We start from the raw sequence: 24,724 nt of genomic DNA, 5'->3' as shown, positions 1-24,724 counted from the left end.
TAGAGGGAACTGGATTGAATGTTGGAGTTCCACTCTGAAAACTAAGTTTAAATTTAATCCAAATAATTGGATCTCTTATTGCTTTTGGAAATGGCATGACATGAAATAAACCTGGCATAAAGATTGCAAAATACAACAGACACAGGCAGCAGATTAAAGTGAAAGTCTTGGTGGAAATATCAAAGTTCGAAGAAAATTTATTATCAAAGTACATGCATTCACTTTCTTCTGAGCATACGCAGTAAATCCAAGAAACATAACAGAATCACTGAAAGATCACACCTAACAGGATGGACAAAGAACCGGTGTGCAAAAGACACTGGACTGTGTAAATGCAAAAGAAAAAAGAGAAATGATAATAAATAAACAAACAAACAGGTAATTAGTATAGAGAACAGAAGATGAATATGTTGCCACGAGGAAATCTGTAGGAAATTCAAGCAATACACACAAAATGCTGGCGAAGGGTCTCAGCCGGAAACGTCGACAGTGCTTCTCCCTATAGATGCTGCCTGGCCTGCTGTGTTCCACCAGCATTTTGTGTGTAAATTGTGAACTAATTGCTGGAAATAATTGATGTGCTTGTTGGGAACGTAAAAAAAAAAGTTAAAATTACTTAGTGAGTCAGGTCTCATCTGCGAGAAGAGAAACAGCATTAAATTTTTCTGCCAAGAAGTTCAAAAGAAGCTTGCTAAACCATGGTGGTGTGGTGGGGGGAGGGGATGTGAGATAGGGCGAAGGTGAGAAAGTGACAGAAGAAGAGGGAAGACATCTATGGTAGGTAAAACTAAGCTGACCATAGGGATAAGGTTATCTGATGAAAAATTTCTCTTGGATGTGCAGAGCATTTTGTTTCAAATGTACTTTTGTTCATATATTCTGTCTAGTTCGTGGTTTCTGTTTGCTGGTTAATACTGTCATCTGTTTTTCATCATCTGATCTGAACGCTGCAGACCAGTTGCAACAATGATCCTTTTAGATGATGTTCTTAACCCTAGTGTGTTATTATGGGCAAATATTTGCTCGTTCAACATAGTCATTCTGTCTTGAAAGAAATTGTGAGTTCATCATTCTTATACAAGCTAAAATGATCTCTGGTTGCAGAGAGTTTACTTTCATTTAACATTAATCTTACAAAGCTTGAAAGTAAGGAATAATCAAAGTGTTTCTCTTCTTTGATCTGATCATATTAATGGTCTTTCAAGTTTAAGTTCTTCCCTTCTCCCTTTATGAAACTTTCAATATAAAAAAATACAGTGGATCCAGTTAATTGTGTCATCGGTTAATCTTATTTGGGATAACTGAACAAAAACTAATCAAGAGTAGCCAGGATTCCCTTAGTTACATAGAAGCATAGAAAACCTACAGCACAATACAGGCCCCTCGGCCCACAAAGTTGTGCTGAACATGTCCCTACCTTAGAAATTACTAGGCTTTCCTATAGCCCTCTATTTTACTAAGTTCCATGTATCTATCTGAAAGTCTTTTATCCGCTAATTAATTAATGTTCTTTAATTGTGCCAGGGGACTATTGCTGAACGGTTTCTAACTAGCATCAGTTGTGTGCACTTACATGGCAGTTAGACACAATACTATGCTTTAAGTGAACAGTTTTTACATACTGCCAGTTACATTTGTTTGTGTTCAGAAAGCTCTAATTTTTATCACTGATTGTTGGTGAGAAATAAGCAGTATAACAATTCAGAATTGTTTTGCTGACTGTGATTTCAAGTGTTCAAGCTTGGAGATGCCAGAAACGGCTGGGAGTGAAAATGGGATGATTTCAGTACTTTAACAAGTTAGAAAATACAAATTTGGAGATACTGAATTCTTCGTAGTTTATACTTTGAAAGTAACATCTTGAATGTTACAATGAAAATGAGGATTTGGGGGATGCAGTCATCGACAACATTGTATGAAGGCATTCCATTATCTGCACCAGGTGTTTGTGCTGATGTTCATTTACAGTTAAAAGAACACGATATGAAGGAATTCTTCTGATGATAAGTATTAGGGACTAATACACAGTTTTATAGTACTACTGTAGTATTGGTAATGTTCTAATTTGTTCTGCATTTTATTTAAGCATATAATTTGTTACTCAGACAGTAGCTTGTCTTTTTTTAAAACACCTTTTTGCCTGTTTCCATGAAAAGGAAAATTAAGGCAGTCACTTAATTGGGTCAAATTGAATTAGTCCTTCTGTGTCTCACTTAACTGAAATCTACTGTGTAATTAAAATCTAGGGAATAGTTCAGGTATCCTATTGTTATGATGTTTGGAGTTAATTCTGCCTTTTTTTCCATCAGTTTCTGTATTAGTGTATTTATAGAATTAAGGGCTGCTGTTAGGATGATTTGTTTTTAATATTGGGTTTGATAATATTTTTTTAAATCAGAGATAAATTGATACAAACTCTGAAGAATTGCGGATATTCATACCAGGAATTCCTACTCTCTCCAACCTTGGTACGTAGACATCAATGGAATTAATAATACTCATCCTCTGTTTGTTCTGCTTCTTTTAAATGTTTACAGTTAAAAAGGTATTTTTGTCTTATATTATAACATTGATTAAGAAATTTGTATTTCAACTGTAAAACTTTACTGAGATGGCTCCTGCTCTGGAAATACATATCAGAAATTTTTGGAACATGATTTTAATGAAAATAAATCAGTCCCAAGTGTCTAATTTATTGCCTGCCACTCATGTTTCTTATGTTTGCTCCTAATAAAGTATTAACATTTTTAAAAGATTTGATTTCCCTGTCCTCTATATGCTTTGACTTTGCCGCATTCTGTTTACCATTTCCTCTGAATAATAAAGATGCTAATTTGTGCTTTAGCTGGGAATACCAAACTCAAGACTACGATATTTTCTCCTTGCCAAGCTCCAACCTGATGCTTTTTGCTTCCAAACTTCCAGTCAGGTAGGTTTTAAATTTGTATTAGGAGCAAATGCTTAATGGGATTGAAGAAATAATGGGGTTGTCAGGATAGTCTTGTCGCAATATAATGTAGTCTGTTCTAATCACTCATTAGAAATCAGAATCAGGTTTAATGTTACTGGCATATGTCATGAAATTTGTTGTTTTCATGGCAGCAGTACAATTCAATACGTAATAAGAAAACTATTATAGTAAATGCATATATATTATATAATATATAAATGCATATGTATGTAATAAATAGTGCTAAAAAAGTAGTGAGGTAGTGTCTATGGATTCAGTGTTCATCTCCCTGAATAAAATAGTCCCAATTCCAGACAATTTCATGTATCTCAGCTGACACTCTAGCACGGTACGAAGGGAATATTTGTTGCTGTGTCAGTCTATAAATTGGCCCTTCTAACACATTGTTTCATAAATCTATTTTTCGAGGGAAATGAAAATGTTCATCAGCAATTGTGCTGAACTTTCTTACATGTCTAATCCTATGTATGGAAAATAAAGAATGTTTAATTAAGGTGAATGTGATGGAATAATTTCTTAAATTAATGATAGAAGCTGAACGTCCTTTTTACAGAGAGAGAACTTTTGACAAATTTGGATGACCTCTACATTACTCACATTAAGTCATACTAAAATTTCAAATATAAAACAAATTCTGTCTTACCCAAGTCCTTCTCTTTTTTACAAAGGTACCTGAACTGCATTTCTGTCTCCACTAGGCTGTTTATTCACGTGCTTTTCTTATTAGCGCTTTCATTTGCATTATCTCCTCTGTAGTTATTTCATCTCCTCTTCTTTCCAACTTATTGCAGTTTTTTTCCTTTCATTCTTTCTCCTCTATACACCTTAAATTGTTTTATTTCTAATTTCTGATATTCACCTGAAACATTAACACTTCATCTACAAACGTATCTACAGATACTACCTAACCTCCTGAGTACTTCCATCATATTGCTCTTTCATTTAGCTACTTAGAGGATCATAGAACAGGATAGCATAGAGCACTTAACACAGAAACAGGCCCTTCAGCCCATCTAGTTATTGCCAAGCCATTATTCTACCTAGTTTAGTGGCCTGTACCTAGATCATAACCCTTCACATCATTCTCATCCATGTATTTCTCTAAACTTCTCTTAAATGTAGTCTGTAGTCAAACAATAGTCTGGATGTAGGGTGTAAGTTGAATGAAGCGTTAAAATTGGCATGTCGCAAAGGTAATGATACAGTTGTCATGGGGGATTTCAACATGCAGGTAGACTGGGAGAATCAGAATGGTACTGGACCCCAAGAAAGGGAGTTTGTGGAGTGCCTCCGAGATGGATTCTTAAAGCAGCTTGTACTGGAGCCTACCAGGGAGAAGGCAATTCTAGATTTAGTGTTGTGCAATGAACCAGATTTGATCAGGGACCTTGAGGTAAAGGAGCCATTAGGAGGTAGTGACCATAATATAATATGTTTTAACCTACAATTTGAGAAGGAGAAGGGAAAATCGGATGTGTCAGTATTACAGTTGAACAAAGGGAACTATGGAGCTATGAGGGAGGAGCTGGCCAAAGTTCAATGGAACAATACCTTAGCAGGGAAGACAGTGGAACACCAATGGCAGGTATTTCTGGGAATAATGCAGAAGGTGCAGGATCGGTTCATTCCAAAGAGAAAGCAAGATCCTAAGGGGAGTAAGGGGTGGCCGTGGCTGATGAGGGAAGTAAAGGACAGTATAAAAATAAAAAAGAAGTATAACAGCAAAGATGAGCGGGAAGCCAGAGGACTGGGAAGCTTTTAAAGAGCACCAGAAGATAACAAAAAAGGCAATACGTGGAGAAAAAGTGAGGTACAAAGATAAACTAGCCAAGAATATAAAGGAGGATAGTAAAAGCTTGTTTAGGTATGTGAAAAGCAAAAAAATAGTTAAGACCAAAATTGGGCCCTTTACAACAGAAACAGGTGAATTTATTATGGGGAACAAGGAAATGGCAGATGAGTTGAACAGGTACTTTGGATCTGTCTTCACTAGCGAAGACACAAACAATCTCCCAGATGTAACAGTGGCCAAAGGAACTAGGGTAATGGATGAACTGAATGAAATTTATATTAGACAAGAAACAGTGTTGGATAGACTATTGGGTCTGAAGGCTGATAAGTCCCCAGGACCTGATGGTCTGCATCCCAGGGTACTTAAGGAGGTGGCTCTAGAAATTGTGGACACATTGCTAATCATTTTCCAATGTTCTATAGATTCAGGATCAGTTCCTGCGGATTGGAGGGTGGCTAATGTTGTCCCACTTTTCAAGAAAGGAGCGAGAGAGAAAACAGGGAATTATAGCCTGACGTCAGTAGTGGGAAAGATATTGGAGTCAATTATAAAAGAGGAAATTACGACACATTTGGATAGCAGTAGAAGGATCAGTCTGAGTCAGCATGGATTTATGAAGGAAAAATCATGCTTGACTAATCTTCTGGAGTTTTTTGAGGATGTAACTATGAAAATGAACAAGGGAGAGCCAGTGGATGTAGTGTACCTGGACTTCCAGAAAGCTTTTGATAATGTCCCACATACAAGATTAGTGGGCAAAATTAGGGCACATGGTATTGGGGGCAGAGTACTGACATGGATTGAAAATTGGCTGGCTGACAGGAAACAAAGAGTAGTGATTAACGGGTCCCTTTCGGAATGGCAGTCTGTGACCAGTGGGGTACCGCTAGGTTCGGTGCTGGGACCGCAGCTGTTAACAATATACATTAATGATTTAGATGAAGGGATTAAAAGTAACATTAGCAAATTTACCGATGACACATAGCTGGGTGGCAGTGTGAAATGTCAGGAGGATGTTATGAGAATGCAGCGTGACTTGGACAGGCTAGGTGAGTGGGCAAATGTATGGCAGATGCAGTTTAATGTGGATGAATGTGAGGTTTCCACTTTGGTGGCAAGAACAGGAAGGCAGATTACTATCTAAATGGAGTCAAGTTAGGAAAAGGGGAAGTACAACGAGATCTAGGTGTTCTTGTACATCAGTCAATGAAAGCAAGCATGCAGGTATAGCAGGCAGTGAAGAAAGCTAATGGCACGCTGGCCTTTATAACAAGAGGAACTGAGTATAGGAGTAAAGAGGTCCTTCTGCAGCTGTACAGGGCCCTGGTGAGACCCCACCTGGAGTATTGTGTGTAATTTTGGTCTCCAAATTTGAGGAAGGACATTCTTGCTCTTGAGGGAATGCAGCGTAGGTTCACAAGGTTAATTCCCGGAATGGTGGGACTGTCATATGTTGAAAGATTGGAGCGACTGGGCTTGTATATACTGGAATTTAGAAGGATGAAGGGGAATCTAATTGAAACATATAAGATTATTAAGGGATTGGAACCGCTGGAGGCAGGAAGCATGTTCCTGCTGATGAGTGAGTCCAGAACTAGAGGCCACAGTTTAAGAATAAGGGGTAGGCCATTTAGAACAGAGATGCGGAAAAACTTTTTCACCCAGAGAGTGGTGGATATGTGGAATGCTCTGCCCCAGAAGGCAGTGGAGGCCAAGTCTCTGGATGCTTTCAAGAGAGAGTTAGATAGAGCTCTTACAGATAGTGGGGTCAAGGGATATGGGGAGAGGGCAGGAATGGGGTACTGATTGTGTATGATCAGCCATGATCACAGTGAATGGCGGTGCTGTCTAGAAGGGCCGATTGGCCTACTCCTGCACCTACTGTCTATTGTCTAAATGCTGCAATCATTCCTTCATACATATTCAGTATCTTCTTTCTGAATAAATAATTTTAATGTGCTTCTGAATTGTTTACTCTTGAGATATTCTAATATATTTTTAAAGATTGTTGGATAGAATAATAAAATGTTTAAAAAGAACCAAGTAAGTCCTTACTAACAGTTTATCTCTAATTCTAGGTACTTGAACAATTCCCAGACTGCGATAGCGTGGAAGTGACAAGTTCTGGTTCTAGTCAGGTGTTATTTGCTGATGGTAGCAAACAGGAGGAGAATAACTCAAATTGTTCTGCTAATGAAATCATAAACAGAGGAGATGAGACTGTGCTTTACAAATTAGAGACATTAGGACATGTGAAACGGAAACAAAGCCAGGACAATAATTCATCAATACAAATGATCCAGAATTTCTTGGAGCAACAACTGGAAGACCCAAGCCCATACTTCATATCTCCAAAGTCCTTATTACGATATGCTTTGATACTGGACATAGTTGGACCAACTTGCAGAAGATCAGTTTGTTTCACAAAAGGGTATGTAAAGGTTCTTCATTGTCTCGTATTTAATTGAATATTAAGATCATAAGATCTAGGATCAGAATTAGGCCATTGGTCCATTGAGTCTCTGCCGCATAGATATTCCTTTTAATCAAACTATTTTTAAGTATAATTAATGTGTCAATACCTCTGAATTATATTTTTGTCATTTGGTAACATGAATTGAACTTGGAAAATTGTTTTACTCTCATTTGAATTCTTAAAGCCCTGAGTGCTAACATTTTATTCAATCCTAATAAAATATTAGCTATATATTTAATGAAGAACCCTGTTGGTTTATTACCTAGGCATTATTATATAATTTTATAACTTGTATACACATAAGCAGGGCCACATGTCATTCTGAACTGTAGTTAAGTTTTAGCAGGAGGGAAAAATTTTCTTGTCTAAGAATGTAATCTATTTGTCATTTTAAAATTTACCTATACTGATTTTTTTAATGTATTGTCATAATTGGTTTTAATGGAAGCTGAATGGCTCATGTGCCATTCTGTAGTTAGGCTTACAATTCATGTAGTTTTCATTATACATTTCAAGAAATTATTCTCTGCATCCAGTAAATTCAACTTGTCTGTCATCAACTCATGTTAATTATAATCTAAATCAGAACATATTTTACTAGCTGAGAAAGCAGATATTATACTTGATTACAATTGACTGAAAAAATAGAGAAGGGAAAAATAGCTTCAGATCTCTTCAGACATTAGTGTTCACTATAATATTTATTAAGCCACAGATATGCCACAGGGCTGTATGCTTTGCCCTTGTTCTACTCATATTATTCCTACGATAATGTGGCTACTGTAAGTATAGCTCCAATGATATTTTTAAGTTTGCTGAAAGCATCACAGTTGTTGGTTGAATTAGGTGGTGATGAAATGCCATATAGGAGGGAGATTGAAAATCTGGTTGAGTGGTAGATTAAAATTCCTTGTGATTACATATCAGAGGGCCTGTCCTGGGACCAGCACTTTCTCAGAAGTTTGCATATATTCAGCATGTCACCAAAAACAGGGACAAACTTTTATAGATGCACTGTGGAGAGTATCCCAACTGGATGCATCATGGCCTGATATGGTAACACCAATGCCCAGGAATGAATAAGTCCCATCGCAGACAAATCCCTCCCCACGGTTGAGTACATTTACATAGAGCATTGCTGCAAGAAAGCAGTATTCATCATCAAAGACCTCCTCCATCCAAGCCATCCCCTCTTCTCTCTACTACCATCAGGCAGAAGGTGCAGAAGCCTTGGGTGTCACACCATCAGGTTCAAGAATAGTTATTACCCTAAAGACAATTGTCTCCTGAACTGGCATGGATAACTTCTTTCTTAAATATTCTGAACTGATTCTATGACTTTCGAACTTGCTTTCAAGGGCACTTTATAACTTGTGTTCTCAATGGTATTTTTATTTGTACAGTTTGTCTCCTTTTGCACATTGGTTGACTATCAGTCTTTGCTTATGCATAGTTTATTGTAAAATTGTATTACAGTGGATTCTGGTTAATTAGGTCATTAGTTAATCAGGGGCAGCTGCTTATTGGAGACAACTCTAAAAAAACTAAAAATAATCGAAAAATTAGCCAGGATTCCCTTCATTTATTTGGGACAATGTGCCACTTAATTGGGACAGGAGGCTGTTGCTGAACAGTTTCTAACTAGTATGAATCGCGTGCACTTGCTTAGAATGAACAGTTTTTAAATAGTGTTAATTGCATATGTTTTGTGTTCAAAAAGCAGTCATTTTTATCACTGATAGTTGACGTGAAATAAGTAGTAAGACAATTCAGAACTGTTTTGCTGATTGTGGTTTCAAGCATTCAGGTTTGGAGATGCCAGAAACAGCTGCGAGTGAAAATGAAACAATTTCACTATTTCAGCATGTTAGGAATTATGAAGAACTTGAAGGTATCAACAATCCCATTTAATGCTACAATGAAAATAAAGATTATCCAGTATCTGCACTAGGTGTTGGTGCTGATTTGTTCATTTGGTCAATCAAAAGAATGAATTCCTCTGTCGATAACAAATACACAATTTTATAATATTGTAGTAGTTTAGGTAGTGTTCTAATATGTCATTTAAATACATAATTAGTTACTCAGTTAAACGGTAATTTATTTTTTATACCTTTTTAACTATTTCCATGGATTTCAGGCTAATTGGGTCAGTTAACTGCTCCTCACGGCCCCAGTGACCTGGTTTCAATACTGACCTTCTCTACCATCTGAAGTTTGCACATTTTTTCACATGGTTTCTTCAGAGTTTAGAAAAATGAGGGATAACCTTATTCAAACAAGATCCTAACAGGACCGAACAATAGAACCTTGAACCCAATGATGTTAAGTGAGGGCTATCCATTTAAATCTGAGTACACAGAAATTATTTCTCACAGAAGGGTGGTGAATTCTGTTCTCTGGCAAGTGGAGGAAACTGGATCATTGTAAGTATTTAAACTGAAGGTGGATAAATATCTGGTGGCCAACTCTTGATCTTTCTTCCTATTTTCTTATGACAGAAAGCCAGCATGGAAAGGCCTGCTTTTGTGCCTTAATATCTCAATGAATGTATGAGTTAATTCTAGTTTAGAATCTATTTTTAATAGAGAAAAAGATCATTCTGAATTAGAATCTTCATCTTGTCTCTTACCAGCTTTTGACTGTGAAAATGCTTTTTTTAAGCATAAGCATCCTCAGGCTCTTCTAGTCATGGAGTCTCTTTTGTAACTTTGATAAATTTGCCCAGTTCCTAACTTTATGCTGGGATGTATAGGAAGCCAAAATTGGAGGAATACTGAATGCATTTAAATCTGGAGGAGATTAGATATGCTGAATAGCAGACTCCTGGACTCAGTTGAACTGCTAGGAATTTTACATTTGAGATGTTGCTGCCTTGTGAGTTTTTGAGCATAGGTGTGATAAATGGTTCTTCAAATATTTGGATGTAGACTGCAGAGGTTTGGATGACTTCAAGTTCACAGATTTCCTGTAAAGTAAATGCTTAAATACAGAAAGTTAGTTAACCAGATCTGAAGTCAAAACAGAATATCCAAAATATACTCAGCAGATCAGGTAGCAACTGCAGAAAAAAGGTGTCTGCCCATTCCAGGTTGAAGAATATTTAGCAGAACTTATTTTATATTACAAAATCTTTAATGCTATGTAGTTATGCTTAGGAATGGGTATATATTAAACTACCGGTAGCAATTAATTTAACATAGAACATAAAAATCTAGAGTGCACTACAGGCCCTTCGGCCCACAATGTTGTGGCGACCATGTAACCTACTCTACAAACTGCCCAGAGTTTCCCTAGTACATAGCCCTCTATTTTTCTAAGCTCCATGTACCTATCTAAGTGGCTCTTAAAAGACCCTATTGTATCTGCTTCCACCACCACCACCAACAGTGCATTTCACACACTCAGCACACTCGGTGTGAAAATCTTACCCCTGACATCTCCTCGGTACCTATTTCAAAGTACCTTAAAACTATGCTCCCTTTTGTTAGCCATTTCAGTCCTGGGAAAAAGCCTCTGGCTATCCACACGATCAAAGCCCCTCATTGTCTTGTACACCTCTTATCATGTCACCTCTCATCCTCCGTCCCTCCAAGGAGAAAAGGCAAAGTTCACTGAACCTGTTCTCATAAGGGACGCCTCCAATCCAGGCAACATCCTTGTAAATCTCCTCTGTATTCTCTCTATAGTATCCATATCCTTCCTGTATTGATGTGACCAGAACTGAACACAGTACTCCAACCGGGGTCTGACCAAGGTCTTATATAGCTGTAACATTACCTCATGCCGTTGAACTCAATCCCATGGCTGATGAATGCCAACACACTGTATGCCTTCTTAACAACACTGTCAACCTGCGCAGCAGCTTTGAGTGTCCTATGAACATGGACCCCATGATTTCTCAGACCTTCCACACTGCCAAGAGTCTTAACATTAATATTCTGTTTTCAAATTTAACCAACCGAAATGAGCCACTGCACACTTATCTGGGTTGAAGTCCATCTGCCACTTCTCAGCCCAATTCTGCATCCTATCGATGCCCAGCTGTAACCTCCGACAACCCTCCAGATTATCCACAGTACTCCCAACTTTTGTGTCATCAGCAAATTTACTACAGTACCCAGCCTTCTACTTCTTCATCCAAGTCATTTATAAAAGTCACAAAGAGCAGAGGTCCCAGAGCAGATCCCTGTGGAACACAGTCAAGTCAATCACACAAGTGCACTCTTTGTGACGGAAGCTTCTCAGCTGTTAGTGAAACCGTACGGCATTCATGTCAAAACCAAAGCTCTGATTCATCCATTTTGATCAACCAGCCGTGCAAGGGGTGGGCTCCTCAGAGGCTTGTGAAGTGATAATTAACTTAGCAAAGATACTTCTACTGAAATCATGGCTGTTTACACTGATTATTCTGTTTTCGTCATTAACAAACAATTGGTGACATGTTGGTCTTTAAAAAAAAGTTGCTGATTGTATGCTTGAGATCTGGAATTACCATATTTTTAGAAAGTATGCCTTTACATGTAATGTTGTTTTATTTAAATCTCAATGATATTTACTGCTGCAAGTATTTTGGCTTAAAGAAGCTAACCTTATGGCTATTCACTCTGAGAATAATTAGATCTGATTTCTAATATAGGTATGGTTGTTACATGGAAGGAACAGGTTCAGTGTTGAAGACTGCTTCAGATGTAGAGGTTTGTTAACTCTCTTTGAATTCCTCAAACACTCTGCAGTAGTTAGTTCCCATTTTTGCCGCTGGTTTCCCATGCTCCCTTTCGCACACTGATTCACAAGCTCCCTATTGCACGCTGGTTTCCCACGCTCCCTTTCGCACACTGATTCACAAGCTCCCTATTGCACGCTGGTTTCCCATGCTCCCTTTTGCACACTGATTCACAAGCTCCCTATTGCACGCTGGTTTCCCATGCTCCCTTTTGCACACTGATTCACAAGCTCCCTATTGCACGCTGGTTTCCCATGCTCCCTTTCGCACACTGATTCACAAGCTCCCTATTGCATGCTGGTTTCCTGCGCTTCCTTTTGCCTCGCACGCTGGTTTCCCGTACTCCCTTTCACATGCTGATTTCCTGTGCTCCCTTTGCCTCGCACGCTGGTTTCCTGTGCTCCTTTTTGCATGCTAGTTTCCCACCCTTCCTTTTGCACACTGTATGCTTTTTTTTTTTCAAAACTTGATTGGGAACAAAATTTTATTATTTGGTAAGCTATTAATTTCAAGTGATAAGGTTGTTTCGAGTTTTGAATCTGAGATTTTAACTTAGAAACTGTTGGGTAAATCTTTTAAGTTTTATGGATTTTTTTATTAAGAAAATGATTTCCTGGTATCCTTAAAGATGTAGAATACCTGTGTCCATTTTTCTATTCCCTACCCTCCTTCAAGCAGAGCTGTCCACCAGGAATGTCAGGAGTTGAATTAGTATATGCAGTAAAATATGCTTAATTTATTGCTCATTTCTCTATATTTCACTTATGCTCCAGTGAGGACGTGTATATTCAAAGCAAATAGTTTTCCTTTCATATTTACTTGTTTTGTATTTTTTTTTGTTTTAATAGCTTGCCTTAGTATTCCTGTCATTTGAGTCATTATCAGAAGATGAAAAATTGACCCAACTGGCAAAATTGAAACTTCGATATTTCACCCCAAGAGAAATAGCAAATCTCCATGGATTTCCTCCAGAATTCAGTATGTACAGTGAAAGATACATTTCTGAGTATGTGTTGATGTGTTGTATAAAACTGACATATATAATTAAAAACCTACATATTGTACCTATTACTTAGACAGGAGCCAAGAAAGCAACCAGCTCCTTGTTTTGCTGCTGCTATGAATCCAGTTACTGAACTGCTCAAAAGATAGATAGATAGATAGATAGATACTTTATTCATCCCCATGGGGAAATTCAACATTTTTTCCAATGTCCCATACACTTGTTGTAGCAAAAACTCATTACATACAATACTTAACTCAGTAATAATATGATATGCATCTAAATCACTAATTCAAAAAGCATTAATAATAGCTTTAAAAAAAAGTTCTTAAGTCCTGGCAGTTAAGGTTTACATTTTCCTTCACTCTTTCTGCAATAGGAAACCTCATGTCCACATGTTTTCCTACTATGGAGGAATGGCAATACTCAGAACATGGAGGATGGTAGATATTTGCCTACAGTCACTTACTGCTGTGGACCCTTGAGTTGCACATCAATACTCAAGATATTTTGTGCTTGTGTCTTAAGCTTACAATAGAAGAATCCTTGATGTTTAAATATAGCAATATGAATTCATTAGTTAATAAGTCTTAAGTCAGTCCTCTAAGTAAGTCCTTTACAAACAGTTCCAATAGGGAGTCCTTGTGCAGGATTCCCTAAAAGTTAACTTGCAGGTTGAGTTGATGGCATGGAAGGCAAATGCAATATTAAGACCATATGACGTAGAAGCAGAATTTGGCCATTTGGCCCATTAAGTCTGCTCCGCCATTCAATCATGGCTGATCCTTCCCCCCCCCCCCCCCCCCCCCAACCTCAGCCCCACTCCCCGGCCTTCTCCCCATAATCTTTGATGCCACGTCCAATCAAGAACCTATCAAGCTCTGCCTTAAATACACCCAATGACCTGGCTTCCACAGCTGTCTGTGGTAATAAATTCTACAAATTCACCACCCTCTGGCTAAAAATTCCTCTATATCTCTGTTTTGAATGGACACCCCTCTATCCAGAGGCTCTGCCTACTTGCCCTATGCTCTCCACCATGGGAAACATCCTTTGCTCATCTACCATGTCTAGAGCTTTCAACATTCGGAAGGTTTCAATATGATCCCCTTCATCTTTCTAAGTTCCAGCGAGTACAGACCCAGAGCTCTGAAACGTTCCTTTTACAATAATCCTTTGATTCCCGGAATCATCCTTGTGAACCTCATCTGAGCCCTCTTCAATGCTAGTACATCTTTTCTTAAATGAGAAGCCCAGAACTGTTGACAATACTCAAGGTGAGAACTCACAAGTGCCTTATAAAGCCTCAGTATCACATCCCTGCTCTTGTATTCTAGACCTCTTAAAATGAATGTTAACATTGCATTTGCCTTCCTCGCCACTGACTCAACCTACAAGTTAACAAGGACTCCAAGTCTCTTTGCATCTCAGACTTTTGGACTTTCTCCCTGTTTAGAAAATAGTCTGCACATTTATTTCTGCTATCCAATTGCCTGACCGTGCATTTTCCAGCACTGTATTTTATTTGCCACTTAATTGCCCATTCTCCTAATCTGTCTAAATCCTTCTGCGGCCTGCCTGTTTCCTCAACATTACCTGCCCCTCCGCCAATTTTCATATCATCTGCAAACCTGGCAACAAAGCCATCTGTTCTATCATCTAAATCATTTATATACAGCACTAGACAACCGGGTGACCCATTGGGGCACCCTTTGAGAGAAAGGTAGTACAGTCTGATGTGACCAGAATCAACATTAAATTTCCCTGAACGCTATTGCTATCACTTTGCTTTGGAAACTAAAGAAGAAAAGCTCAGTTTATTAAAGAAGAGAGATGTGTAGCAGGACAAAATGTAGCTCCTCCTCGTTTAACGAAGGACGCTTTTGATGCTAACATTTCTGGTTGATCTGCCAACCTTCAAGAATTACTCTACATTTTCATTTCTTTTTCCCTGGCTTAAAGCCACATATGGCTGACCATGCTGGAATACTGGTTTCTCCAGATAAATCAACACATTCTCCATGGTTTGGCTTTGTGCCTTATGTATAGTCATAGCAAAGCATGACTGTATCAGGAACTGGCTCCGCTGAAGAGGGACATCTTCCCCTTCTGCTAAGCTGAGAGTAATTCTTGGGATCATGACAATGTCATTTTTGAACGCACCAATGTTTATCTTTGCTATGATGAGATTGTCGTGCAGTTCTTCCACCATCATTCGCGTTCCATTGCAAAGCTTTGGTGGATCCAAGTTTCTCATTGAAATGATGGGAGATCCCCTCTTCAATTCCAGTTTATGTGGTGGCAATCCAGAGAGTTTGAACGAATCAAGGAATTCTGTTGGAAAATGAGTGGCTTTAGCTCCTTCACTTTCGGCATTGAAGGAACCGTATTCTTTCATGATTCCAGGAAGCGTCTAATGCATGTGAAGTTTATTTTTCACATAATTTCATTGAGAGGAACCAAGATAGAATTCCTTGAGAACAGTTCTGTAGGATTGTCGAATGTCGGGTAGATGAAATCAATGCATTCTTCCATGTTGAGGAGAGGATGATGCGCCTTCCAATGTTTCTGAAATCATCATCATCATTCAGTGCATCTGTCAGGCTTCTGTATGTGGTTGATCTCAAGGTTGCTTGATTCATTCGGATGTAGCTCAGACTCTCACCTTCAATCTTAGCAGCCCTATCGACCAAGTATTGTTGGAATAGACGTCCTCCTCTGAGAAGGTTATTAATCTCATTCTCATGGTTCATTATTCGATCTGCATAATAACACATTGCCGTCAGTTTCTTCTTGTTTGTCATTCAAAGTTGATGATGCCAGCCATCATCTCCAAGTGGAAAGAGAAGTACATATTGAAAGCTGTCATATGAGCGATGGGACTCTGAAATTATTTGCAAATCACCTCCTCATTCTTTCAACACAATGTGCCGTGATCTTGCTTCAGGTTCGGTGCTGTTCGGTATAATGACAGCAACTTTGTTGGTAATTTGTGCATTAAATCTTCTCTCATGTCCAAATGCCGGTCTCTGGTCAGGATCAATGAAAATGGACGCCTCTGGCATGCCTCGAATTTGTTCTTTTGCAAGTCAAAGGGACGCAATGTATGGGTTTCGTTGTTGTGGGTTTTCCAATAATTCAACAATCTCACATTGAATTCCATCATTCTGTAGTAACCCCATTCTCAATTCTACGCTGTCTTCAGGATTTGTGAAGTAAATTGAAGGAATCTGGTTGCTAGTTGGGGTCTGGCATTAAATGTCCGATGTAATGATGGATTTGGCCTTGAATAATCATAGAAGGATTCCATCCATTCCTCATTGGAAGGACTTCTTTGGCACCAAAGGATGTCATTTGGAAGAAAAAATTGTATTGTCTGATATTCTTCCTGAACTCGTTTGCAATAGGTTCATCATTGCTGTATAAATTGAGGAGTTCATTCGGTAGAGGTTGCAAATTGCCTATCCTGACCTTTCCCTTCATTAAAGTAGAAATATGCGGTTTCTCCAGTGAATAGGAAGGCACGACAGTGAGGGCATACTCTGGTCATCGTACCAACATCAGCAGAAATGTTACAGAGTACGAGTCGTGTATTTTGCCTTGCTCTTTCTCTGTCGAGATATTGTTGTTGAAAGCAGGCATTGTCGTCTTCAGCAACTCTCACAATAATTACTCTTTGCTGCATATTCTAAAGTTGATCTTTCCTTTTCTCCTCAGTCTCTTCCTCTCTCCTCCTCCTGTGCCTGTTTATGTCATTCTGGAGACGCGCAGCCCTTTCGTCCTTCGTCTCTTCATCTCCTACCATTTGTTCTTTCTCTCTGATCCTGGAGTCATGCAGCCCTGGCCTGATCCAATTCTTGTTCTCTCCTCCTTCTATGCCTATTGATGTCATTTTGGAGACGTGCATGCCTCTCCTCCTCTGTCTCTTCTCATCTTTTTTGTCCTGACTCTTTGATCCTGGAGTCATGCTGCCCTGGCCTCATCCGATTCCTGTTCTCTCCCTCTCCTTGCCGCTTCCCGACGACATTTGGCATATTCTCTTGACCATAATGTCCCCCTTCTCTTTCTACACAGCATAATTAGGCTGACCATATTTTTTTACCTTATTGCTGGATAGAAGATACGAAGCAGTAACACCCAAGCCTCCAGGATGCTGATTTCTCTTGATGATGTGGTTGGCGCTCTCCTAAATGGACGTGATATAGTCACTGCTCTCCTTTGACTGCAGCAAAGGGTTTGATGGGTGTTTCGAAGTACTTCATTGCAATAAGATTTAATTATCTCTTATTGATGGGTCGCAGTTCGATCTGTCCCGATCCCGCACATGCTGATAGTGATTAGCAGAATGTGACCACTCGAAATAGAGCTGCCCTGCCCTTTTGCTGCGGTTAGTGTTGCTGCTGTGAGCATCATGAGGTGCTGCTGAGGCTGGTCATGCACATGTGTCATGGCGTTGTGTCGTGTTTTCCATGAAAGCTGGAATCAGGTGTGGAAAGCAGGGCCTGTTGACGAGTGAGCAATTTTATATGAATATATAATCCCGAACTTTGCATGCATTTGGCAAGTTAGTGCATTTTAAGTCCATTCAGTCAGAAAAGTGCAGCTGTAATGCACTGTTTGGGCTAATTTGGGGGCACAAACAGATAAATAGAATGAGAATTTTAGTGATGTATAGATAAAAAGAAGCAGTTCCAACACCAACTCCTGCAGAACACCACTAGTCACTAGCAGCCAACCAGGAAAGGATCCCTTTATTCCCACTTGCTGCCTCCCACCAATCAGCCAATGCTCTAGCCATGTTAATAACTTTCCTATAAATCCATGGGCTGTTAACTTGGTAAGCAGCTCATGTGTGGCACCTTGTCAAAGGTTTTCTGAAAGTCCAAATATACAACATCCACTACATCCATTTTAACTATCCTGCATGTAATCTCCTCAAAGAGTTCCAACAGGTTTGTCAGACAAGATTTTCCCTTAAGGTAACTATGCTGACTTTAAAAGGCAAACACGAGGAAATCTGCAGATGCTGGAAATTCAAGAAACACACATAAAATGCTGGTGGAACGCAGCAGGCCAGGCAGCATCTATAGGGAGAAGCACAGTCAATGTTTTGGGCCGAGACCCTTCGTCAGGAATAACTGAAAGGAAAGATAGTAAGAGATTTGAAAGTAGGATGGGGAGGGGAAAATGCGAAATGATAGGAGATGACCGGAGGGCATGCGGTGAAGCTGAGAGCCAGAAAGCTGATTGGTAAAAGGGATACAGAGCTAGAGAAGGGAAAGGATCATGGGACGGAAGGCCAAGGGAGAAAGAAAGGGGGAGGGGAGCACCAGAAGGAGAAGGAGAACAGGCAGAGTGATGGGCAGAGAGAGAAATAATAAAAGAGGAGGGGGAAAGAAAACTAAATATATCAGGGATGAGGTAAGAAAGGGAGGAGGGGCATTAACAGAAGTTAGAGAAGTCAGTGTTCATGCCATCAGGTTGGAGGCTACCCAGCCGGTATATAAGATGTTGTTCCTCCAACCTGAGTATGTTGGAGTGTGTTGGCCTGCTGCGTTCCACCAGCATTTTGTGTGTGTTGTATGCTGACTTTGTCCTATTTTGGCCTCTGTCAGTAAGTACTCCATAAACTCATCTTTAACAATTGACTCCAACATCTTCCCAACCACTGAGGTCAGGCTAACTGGTCTATAATTTCCTCTTTGCTACCTTCCTTCTGTCTTAATGAGTAGAGTGACATTTGCAATTTTCCAGGCCTCTGGCACCATGCCGGACGGAGTCCAATGAATTTTGAAAGATCATTACTACCACCTCCACAATCTCTACCCCTACCTCTTTCAGAGCCCTAGGGTACAATGGTTATCAACACCCTGGTATTATCAGCTGATGATAATAAACCTGATTCTGATTCTGAGTTCATTTTGAGAGGACTAGCAGATAAAAGCAAAGATGTAATGATGAGGTTTAATAAGGCATTGTTCAGACTGCACTTGGAGCAATTGTAAGCAATCTAAGAAAGGATCTGCTGGCATTGGAGAGGGTCAGAGGAGGTTCACAAAAATGATCCTGAGAATGACAGAGTTAATATATGAGTAGTGTTTAGTGGTTTTGGATCTGTACCTGGAGTTTAGAAGAATGAGGGGTGATCTCATTGAAGCCTATTAAATATTGAAAGTGAATATGGAGAGGATGTTTCCTATAGTGGGAGAGTCTACGACCAGAAGACACATCCTTACAGTAGTAAGACATCCCTTTAGAACAGAGTTGAGGAGGAATTTCTTTAGCCAGAGGGTGGTAAATCTGGAATTCAAGTTACTGAGTATATTTAAAGTGATGTTTATGCAGGAGAATAGGGTTTAGAAGGATAATAAATCAGCCATAATTGAAAGACTGAGCATTTTTGATGAGCCTAATGGCTCCTCTGTCTTATGATCTTCTGATCTCGGATCTAAAATTCAAACAAATGAACCATTAAATGTGTAATGTAAATACAAATACTTTTTGAGATGCCCTGCAAGGTGGTGAACATGTTTGATTCTCTTTCCCTGCAAGGTATATTGACCTTACAACAGATAAATTTAATGAAATAGATATGAATAGTGTTATCAGATCACAGTCTGGCAGTAGACTGCTTTCCTTTCAGGAAACTAATGAAAGTAATAACTCTACAACAGAAGACAACAAAAATATTCAAAAATTGATTTTTATGGTGAAAAAGAGGATTTTATTTAGATAGCAAGTTATTTTTTTTTCAAATTGCAAACTGTTTCCAATTTTTATGGGAAGCAGTCATAAAAGTTAAAGAGTAACTGCTTTTATGGAAACATTGAAGCAGTTTAATGTTTTCATTTTAATCTGTGGAACTTGTGCTCAAGTCCAAACCACCTAGGCAAACTGAAAGAATTTGTACAGCATTCAGCAAGTATATAATTTAGTTGCTTGGTATTCTCAGTAGCTGCATGGAGACTGTTTGCTTCACTATAATAAACCTAACTATGAATTTCTGTGTTTAAAGATAGTGAATCATAATAAAAAGCTCATTATGAAATTTTTACAGTCATGTTGGTTGTATTAGTTATAATTAATGGTTATGGTTTGCTTTTAAAAAGAAGTAATTCAGGTGGTATGAATGGCCTCTCTTTAACTAAACTTTCACAGAAACTTTTCAATTGCATAAGAGTAAAGGAAGTAGCAAGGAAGTTTTATTTAGTCGTCAACAATTCCAGATTCAAGGACATAAATGAAAATCATGGCAAAACAGTTACAGATTTGCTATATCATGGTAAAATCTATCATTTTCTAGGTATCTTTACCAGGTGAAGAGTTGAACTTTTGTCCCATAAAGATAAAATTACCATTAATTATCATTGTTTTAAAATTATATTTCAGCTTTTCTGGGGTGTTCCTAGCTTAACATCCGACAGTTTGTTGTGGTTTGGGTATTTGTAGAGTGTGAATGCTCCCCATTAACCCAGTTGAACTAATGGCTCTATTTGATTCTTTACAGATCAAAAACACTTGTATGAGGGGTGATTGTTAAGTTCATGGCTTAAGGTAGAAGGAGTCAATTTTAGAAAACCTAACACATTTATTTTTCAACATAGTACCCTCCTACATTTACACACTTAGTCCAGTGGTCGTAGAGCATACGGATCTTGGACCTCCACAAAGTGTCCACAGCAGGGGTGATTGATAAGTTTGTGGCCTAAGGTAGAAGGAGATGTGTTCTACAGCTCTTGTGACATGCACATGCAGTTCAACTCTTGAGTGATTATGCAGAAAGTTTGAAGTCAATAACTCATCAGGGTGATTGATAAGTTTGTGGCCTGAGGTAGAAGGAGATGAGTTATTAATTTCAAACTTTCTGTTGATGTGAAACTCAAAGAGCTGAGCTGCATGTGCACATAATGAGAGCTGTATAACTCATCTTCTTCTACCTTAGGCAACAAATTTATCAATCACCCATGCTGTGACACTTTCTGGAGGTCCAAGATCCGTATGCTCCATGACCGCTGGACTAAGTGTATAAACCTAGGTGGGGACTATGTTAAAAAAAAATGTGCTAGGTTTTCTAAAATTGACTGCTACTGTGGGCCATAAACTTATCAATCACCCCTCGTATATATAATTTTGTTTTCAACTCCCCTACATAGAACATAGAAGAGTACGGACTCTTCGGTCCGCGATGTTGTGCTGACCTATATACTCTTACATCAATCTAACCCTTCCCTCCTGCACATCCCATAATGCTCCAGTATTCTTACATCCAGCCTATCAAAGAGAATTCTTAAATGAATTAATGCATTATCCTCTATCACCACCCCTGACAGTATTTTCCAGGTACTTACCAATGGAAAAAAAACTGCCTCTGACATCTCCACAAAATCTTACTCCTCTAATCTTAAATGGAAAGGCCCTCCGTTGGTCAGGGTTGATCATGGATGTTGTGTCCCACCTGTCCATATGATATAAAAGCCAGAAAAGTACGATTTGGAGAGCAAGCTATTGCCCATGCAGCAGGCTCCTGCTCTCCCCGTAGCTAATGAATCTAAAGTAATGGCAGAGTCCGATACAGTTTGGCACCAGCAATATCGCTGGTGTTGCCAGTCAGCATGGAACTCAATGTAGATCTACCTTAGGGACTCCAGCTCTTGTCAAACGCCTTAGTAAAATCCACGTACACCGCATCCACTGCTTTACCTTTTCATATCCTTGAAAAACTCATTCAACCTGCTCCTTATGAAGCCATGCTGCCTGGCCCTATTAAGATTTTGCTTCTTCAAATACTCATATATCCTGTTCTTAAGAATTCTTCCATTTGTTTGCCCACACACTTGATTTTGTCTCACTGGTCTATAATTCTCCGGATTATCCCTATTAGCTTTCTTAAAGAATAGAACAACATTTGCCATCCTCCTATCCTCAGGTGGTACTCCTAAGCCAGGGAGGACATAATGATTGTCATCAATGCCCCCAAAATCTTGTCCCTTGTTTCTCATAATACCCTTGCGTATAACCGTTCTGGCCTTGGGGAATTAGCTATCCTAATGTTTTATCCCTTTTTTATCCTTGTTCCAGCATATTATCCTGGTCATGCTGAACTCACATTAATCAAGAGTCCTCTCCCTGGTGAACACTGAAACGAAGTATTTGTTAAGGACCTCTCGTAACTCCTTCAACTCTAGGTGCATGTTTCTCTCCTTTATCCCTGTGTGTCCCTGCCCTCATTCTGATCATTTCCTGTAGAATAACTTGGATTTTTTTTAATCCTACTTGCCAAAGCCTTGTCGTGTTCCCTTTTAGTTCTTCTAATTCCTCTCTTAAGCTCCTTCCTGGCTACTCTATAACTCTCAAGAGCCCTGTCTGATTTTTGCTTAAATAAGAAACCTTAAATATGTTACTTTTTCTCTGGACTAAATGGTCCACCTCTCTTGTCAACTATGGTTTCTTTATCCGCCCATCTTTCCTCTGTCTCAATTGGACAAACCTATCCTAAATGCATTTCAAATGCTTCCTAAACAACTTCCACACTTCTGCTGTGCATTTCCCTGAGAATATCTGTTCCTATGTAATACCGTTGCAATAAACCCTCCCCTATTTAAATACCGACACCCCAAATTTTATATATATATGCCACTGTCAATTATCTTTACTCATCTCAGAACCAATCATCTTGTAATCTTCTGTTAAATACCCTCTTAACTATCTTTGCTCCAAGGTGACATGATTGTGGTTAACCAGTCTCTTCTAGTGATGTTGGTTGCAACAAGAACTTGATTTATGATAAGGTTGCAGTAAGTTTTTGTATTTATGTAGACAACAACCATTGTTTCCTAGATACTCACTTCTTTGGACAGTTAAAGAGGTTTTTTTTCCTGTTTTCTTTCTTGATAATCTTGTCTCTCCCAGAAGGTGCTGGAGTAGGTGAAAAGTGCAAAAGATGCAATTAGCTGAAATTAAGGACGATTTAATTTGAATTTCTTTTTCTTCACATTTTTCATGCCTTTGCTAATTTATGCCTTTTCTATTTTCTTCCTTTTCTATATTGTTTAAATTCTTACATTTGTTGCAAAAAAGCTAAAGTTGCAGTACAATATGAAATATTAAAGCTTTTCAGTTGCTTGATATAACTTTATTAGGTTAGAGATTGATTGTTATCTGAGGTTTCTTAGAATGGAACAGTTGGATCAGCACTATTTGAGCAGAGAGCAAAAAGAACTCTTAGTACTCATTTGGTTTACAAGATTGCCATCAAAAAATTGTACTTTGATAATGTCTTGCTCAAGACAAGCTAATACATCTATATGCTTGACGATAGGAATCTGTTTATTTTATAGGATGGTATCTATGCAGATGTGTTAATGTTTTACTAATAGTGCAGCAACTTTTCATCACTTTGTTAGCATAGTTTTAAATTTGGACCTTCAACTTTCTGATTTGGATTGGAGTGTGACCCACTAGTTATGTTATTTTCATTCAATAGTGATGAATGCCATCTTGGGAAAGATGGGAAAGAGAAATATTTTAATTTGAATCAACAATAACTGTTCTTGGTGGGATCAGAATGTAAATAATCTTGTTTAATGTGTTACTGCCTTGTCATGTTTATTGTTTTTAATAATTAATTTGAGTAGTGGTGATGGTAAGAATGCTGCAATTGACCTTGGTGGCCATGAACAGTTAAACATTTTTTACTTTTTTGTGGTAGTATATGTATGTGTAGTTAGTTGATGATAAATTCTATTCATTGTAATATATCTCAATACCAGCAGTTAATGTCTGATGACACTAAACAATAAGCAAGATTCAAAAGGGAGCTGAAACAGGAATCAAGAATTGTATTTAATCATAATGTGTATTTTATTTTGATTAATCTTGCAGGTTTTCCTGAGAAAATTTCACTGAAACAAAGATACCGCTTGCTGGGAAATAGCCTCAATATCCATGTGGTAGCCAAGCTTATTAAATTGATAGTTGATTGATGCTGAAAACAGAATTTTTATGATGTATAATATATAAAAATGTATGTTTACTTTTGCCAGCAAGTAATAGATTATATGAAAAGGTTTCTCAATAATGTTCATTAGAAGTAATTGTGATTTCATTAAGACTAATTAATTTACAAAGTTTGTATTTGTGTAGATGTCTTGGAGCATTTTTATCATTTGCTCCTCTTGCATGTACAAGTGAATCATAGCTCAATCTGAATGATTTGCTGTAGTTTTTGACTTAAGCCTGTTATTGCCATATATTGTAATGAAAACTCATTAAAATAATTCTTGATGTACATATTAAATGGTGCCTGTTTCTAATAAAGACTTTTAAGAACTCTGTAAATTTACGAATATTTTTGGCTATCAGATTGCAACCTTTCTAAACCTACTATCAGAAAAATAAATGCCTCAGAATGACAGGAGGACGTCGACCCAAAATGTAAACTCTGTTTTTCCCTGCACACATGCTGCTTGTCCTGCTGAGTATTTTGAGCATTTGTTTTTACTTTAGATTTAAAGTATCAGCAGATTTTTTTGCTTTTCATGCCCAGTTTTTTGTTATGTCTGTCGTTTAGATAAATTATACATTTGATTTCCTCCGACGGCTATCAAAGTTGCCAAATTTGTTACTTTATTTTAACATAAAGAATGACAAAACTAGTTTTTTCAAGATCACAGGTTAAAGGAAATGTTCTGTGAAGAGTCACTGTGACCTTCAATGTTAGAAATTGCAGCAATCAAGCTGTTAAATTGCCTTTTTAT

The 24,724-nt window shown here is 38.4% G+C and overlaps 1 protein-coding gene across 3 annotated transcripts in view; it reads left to right on the top strand.

Moving 5' to 3' along the window:
• trdmt1 (tRNA aspartic acid methyltransferase 1) overlaps positions 1-24,305 on the top strand; it is a 107,252-nt gene extending 82,947 nt beyond the window's left edge. For all 3 annotated transcript variants that reach the window (XM_073054588.1, XM_073054587.1, XM_073054589.1), the window contains 6 exons: positions 2,399-2,468; positions 2,846-2,929; positions 6,842-7,194; positions 11,879-11,936; positions 12,814-12,943; positions 23,850-24,305. In XM_073054588.1, the coding sequence (XP_072910689.1) occupies positions 2,399-2,468; positions 2,846-2,929; positions 6,842-7,194; positions 11,879-11,936; positions 12,814-12,943; positions 23,850-23,950 (796 nt within the window). In that variant the 3' untranslated portion in view covers positions 23,951-24,305. The remainder of the gene's footprint in view (positions 1-2,398; positions 2,469-2,845; positions 2,930-6,841; positions 7,195-11,878; positions 11,937-12,813; positions 12,944-23,849) is intronic.
• Positions 24,306-24,724: the final 419 nt, after the last annotated feature.

This window comes from Hemitrygon akajei, chromosome 8 (genome assembly GCF_048418815.1).
Source record: "Hemitrygon akajei chromosome 8, sHemAka1.3, whole genome shotgun sequence".
Lineage (NCBI taxonomy): Eukaryota > Metazoa > Chordata > Chondrichthyes > Myliobatiformes > Dasyatidae > Hemitrygon > Hemitrygon akajei.
The sequence above is the reverse complement of the archived record's forward strand: the minus strand, read 5'-3'. Positions and strand labels throughout refer to the sequence as shown.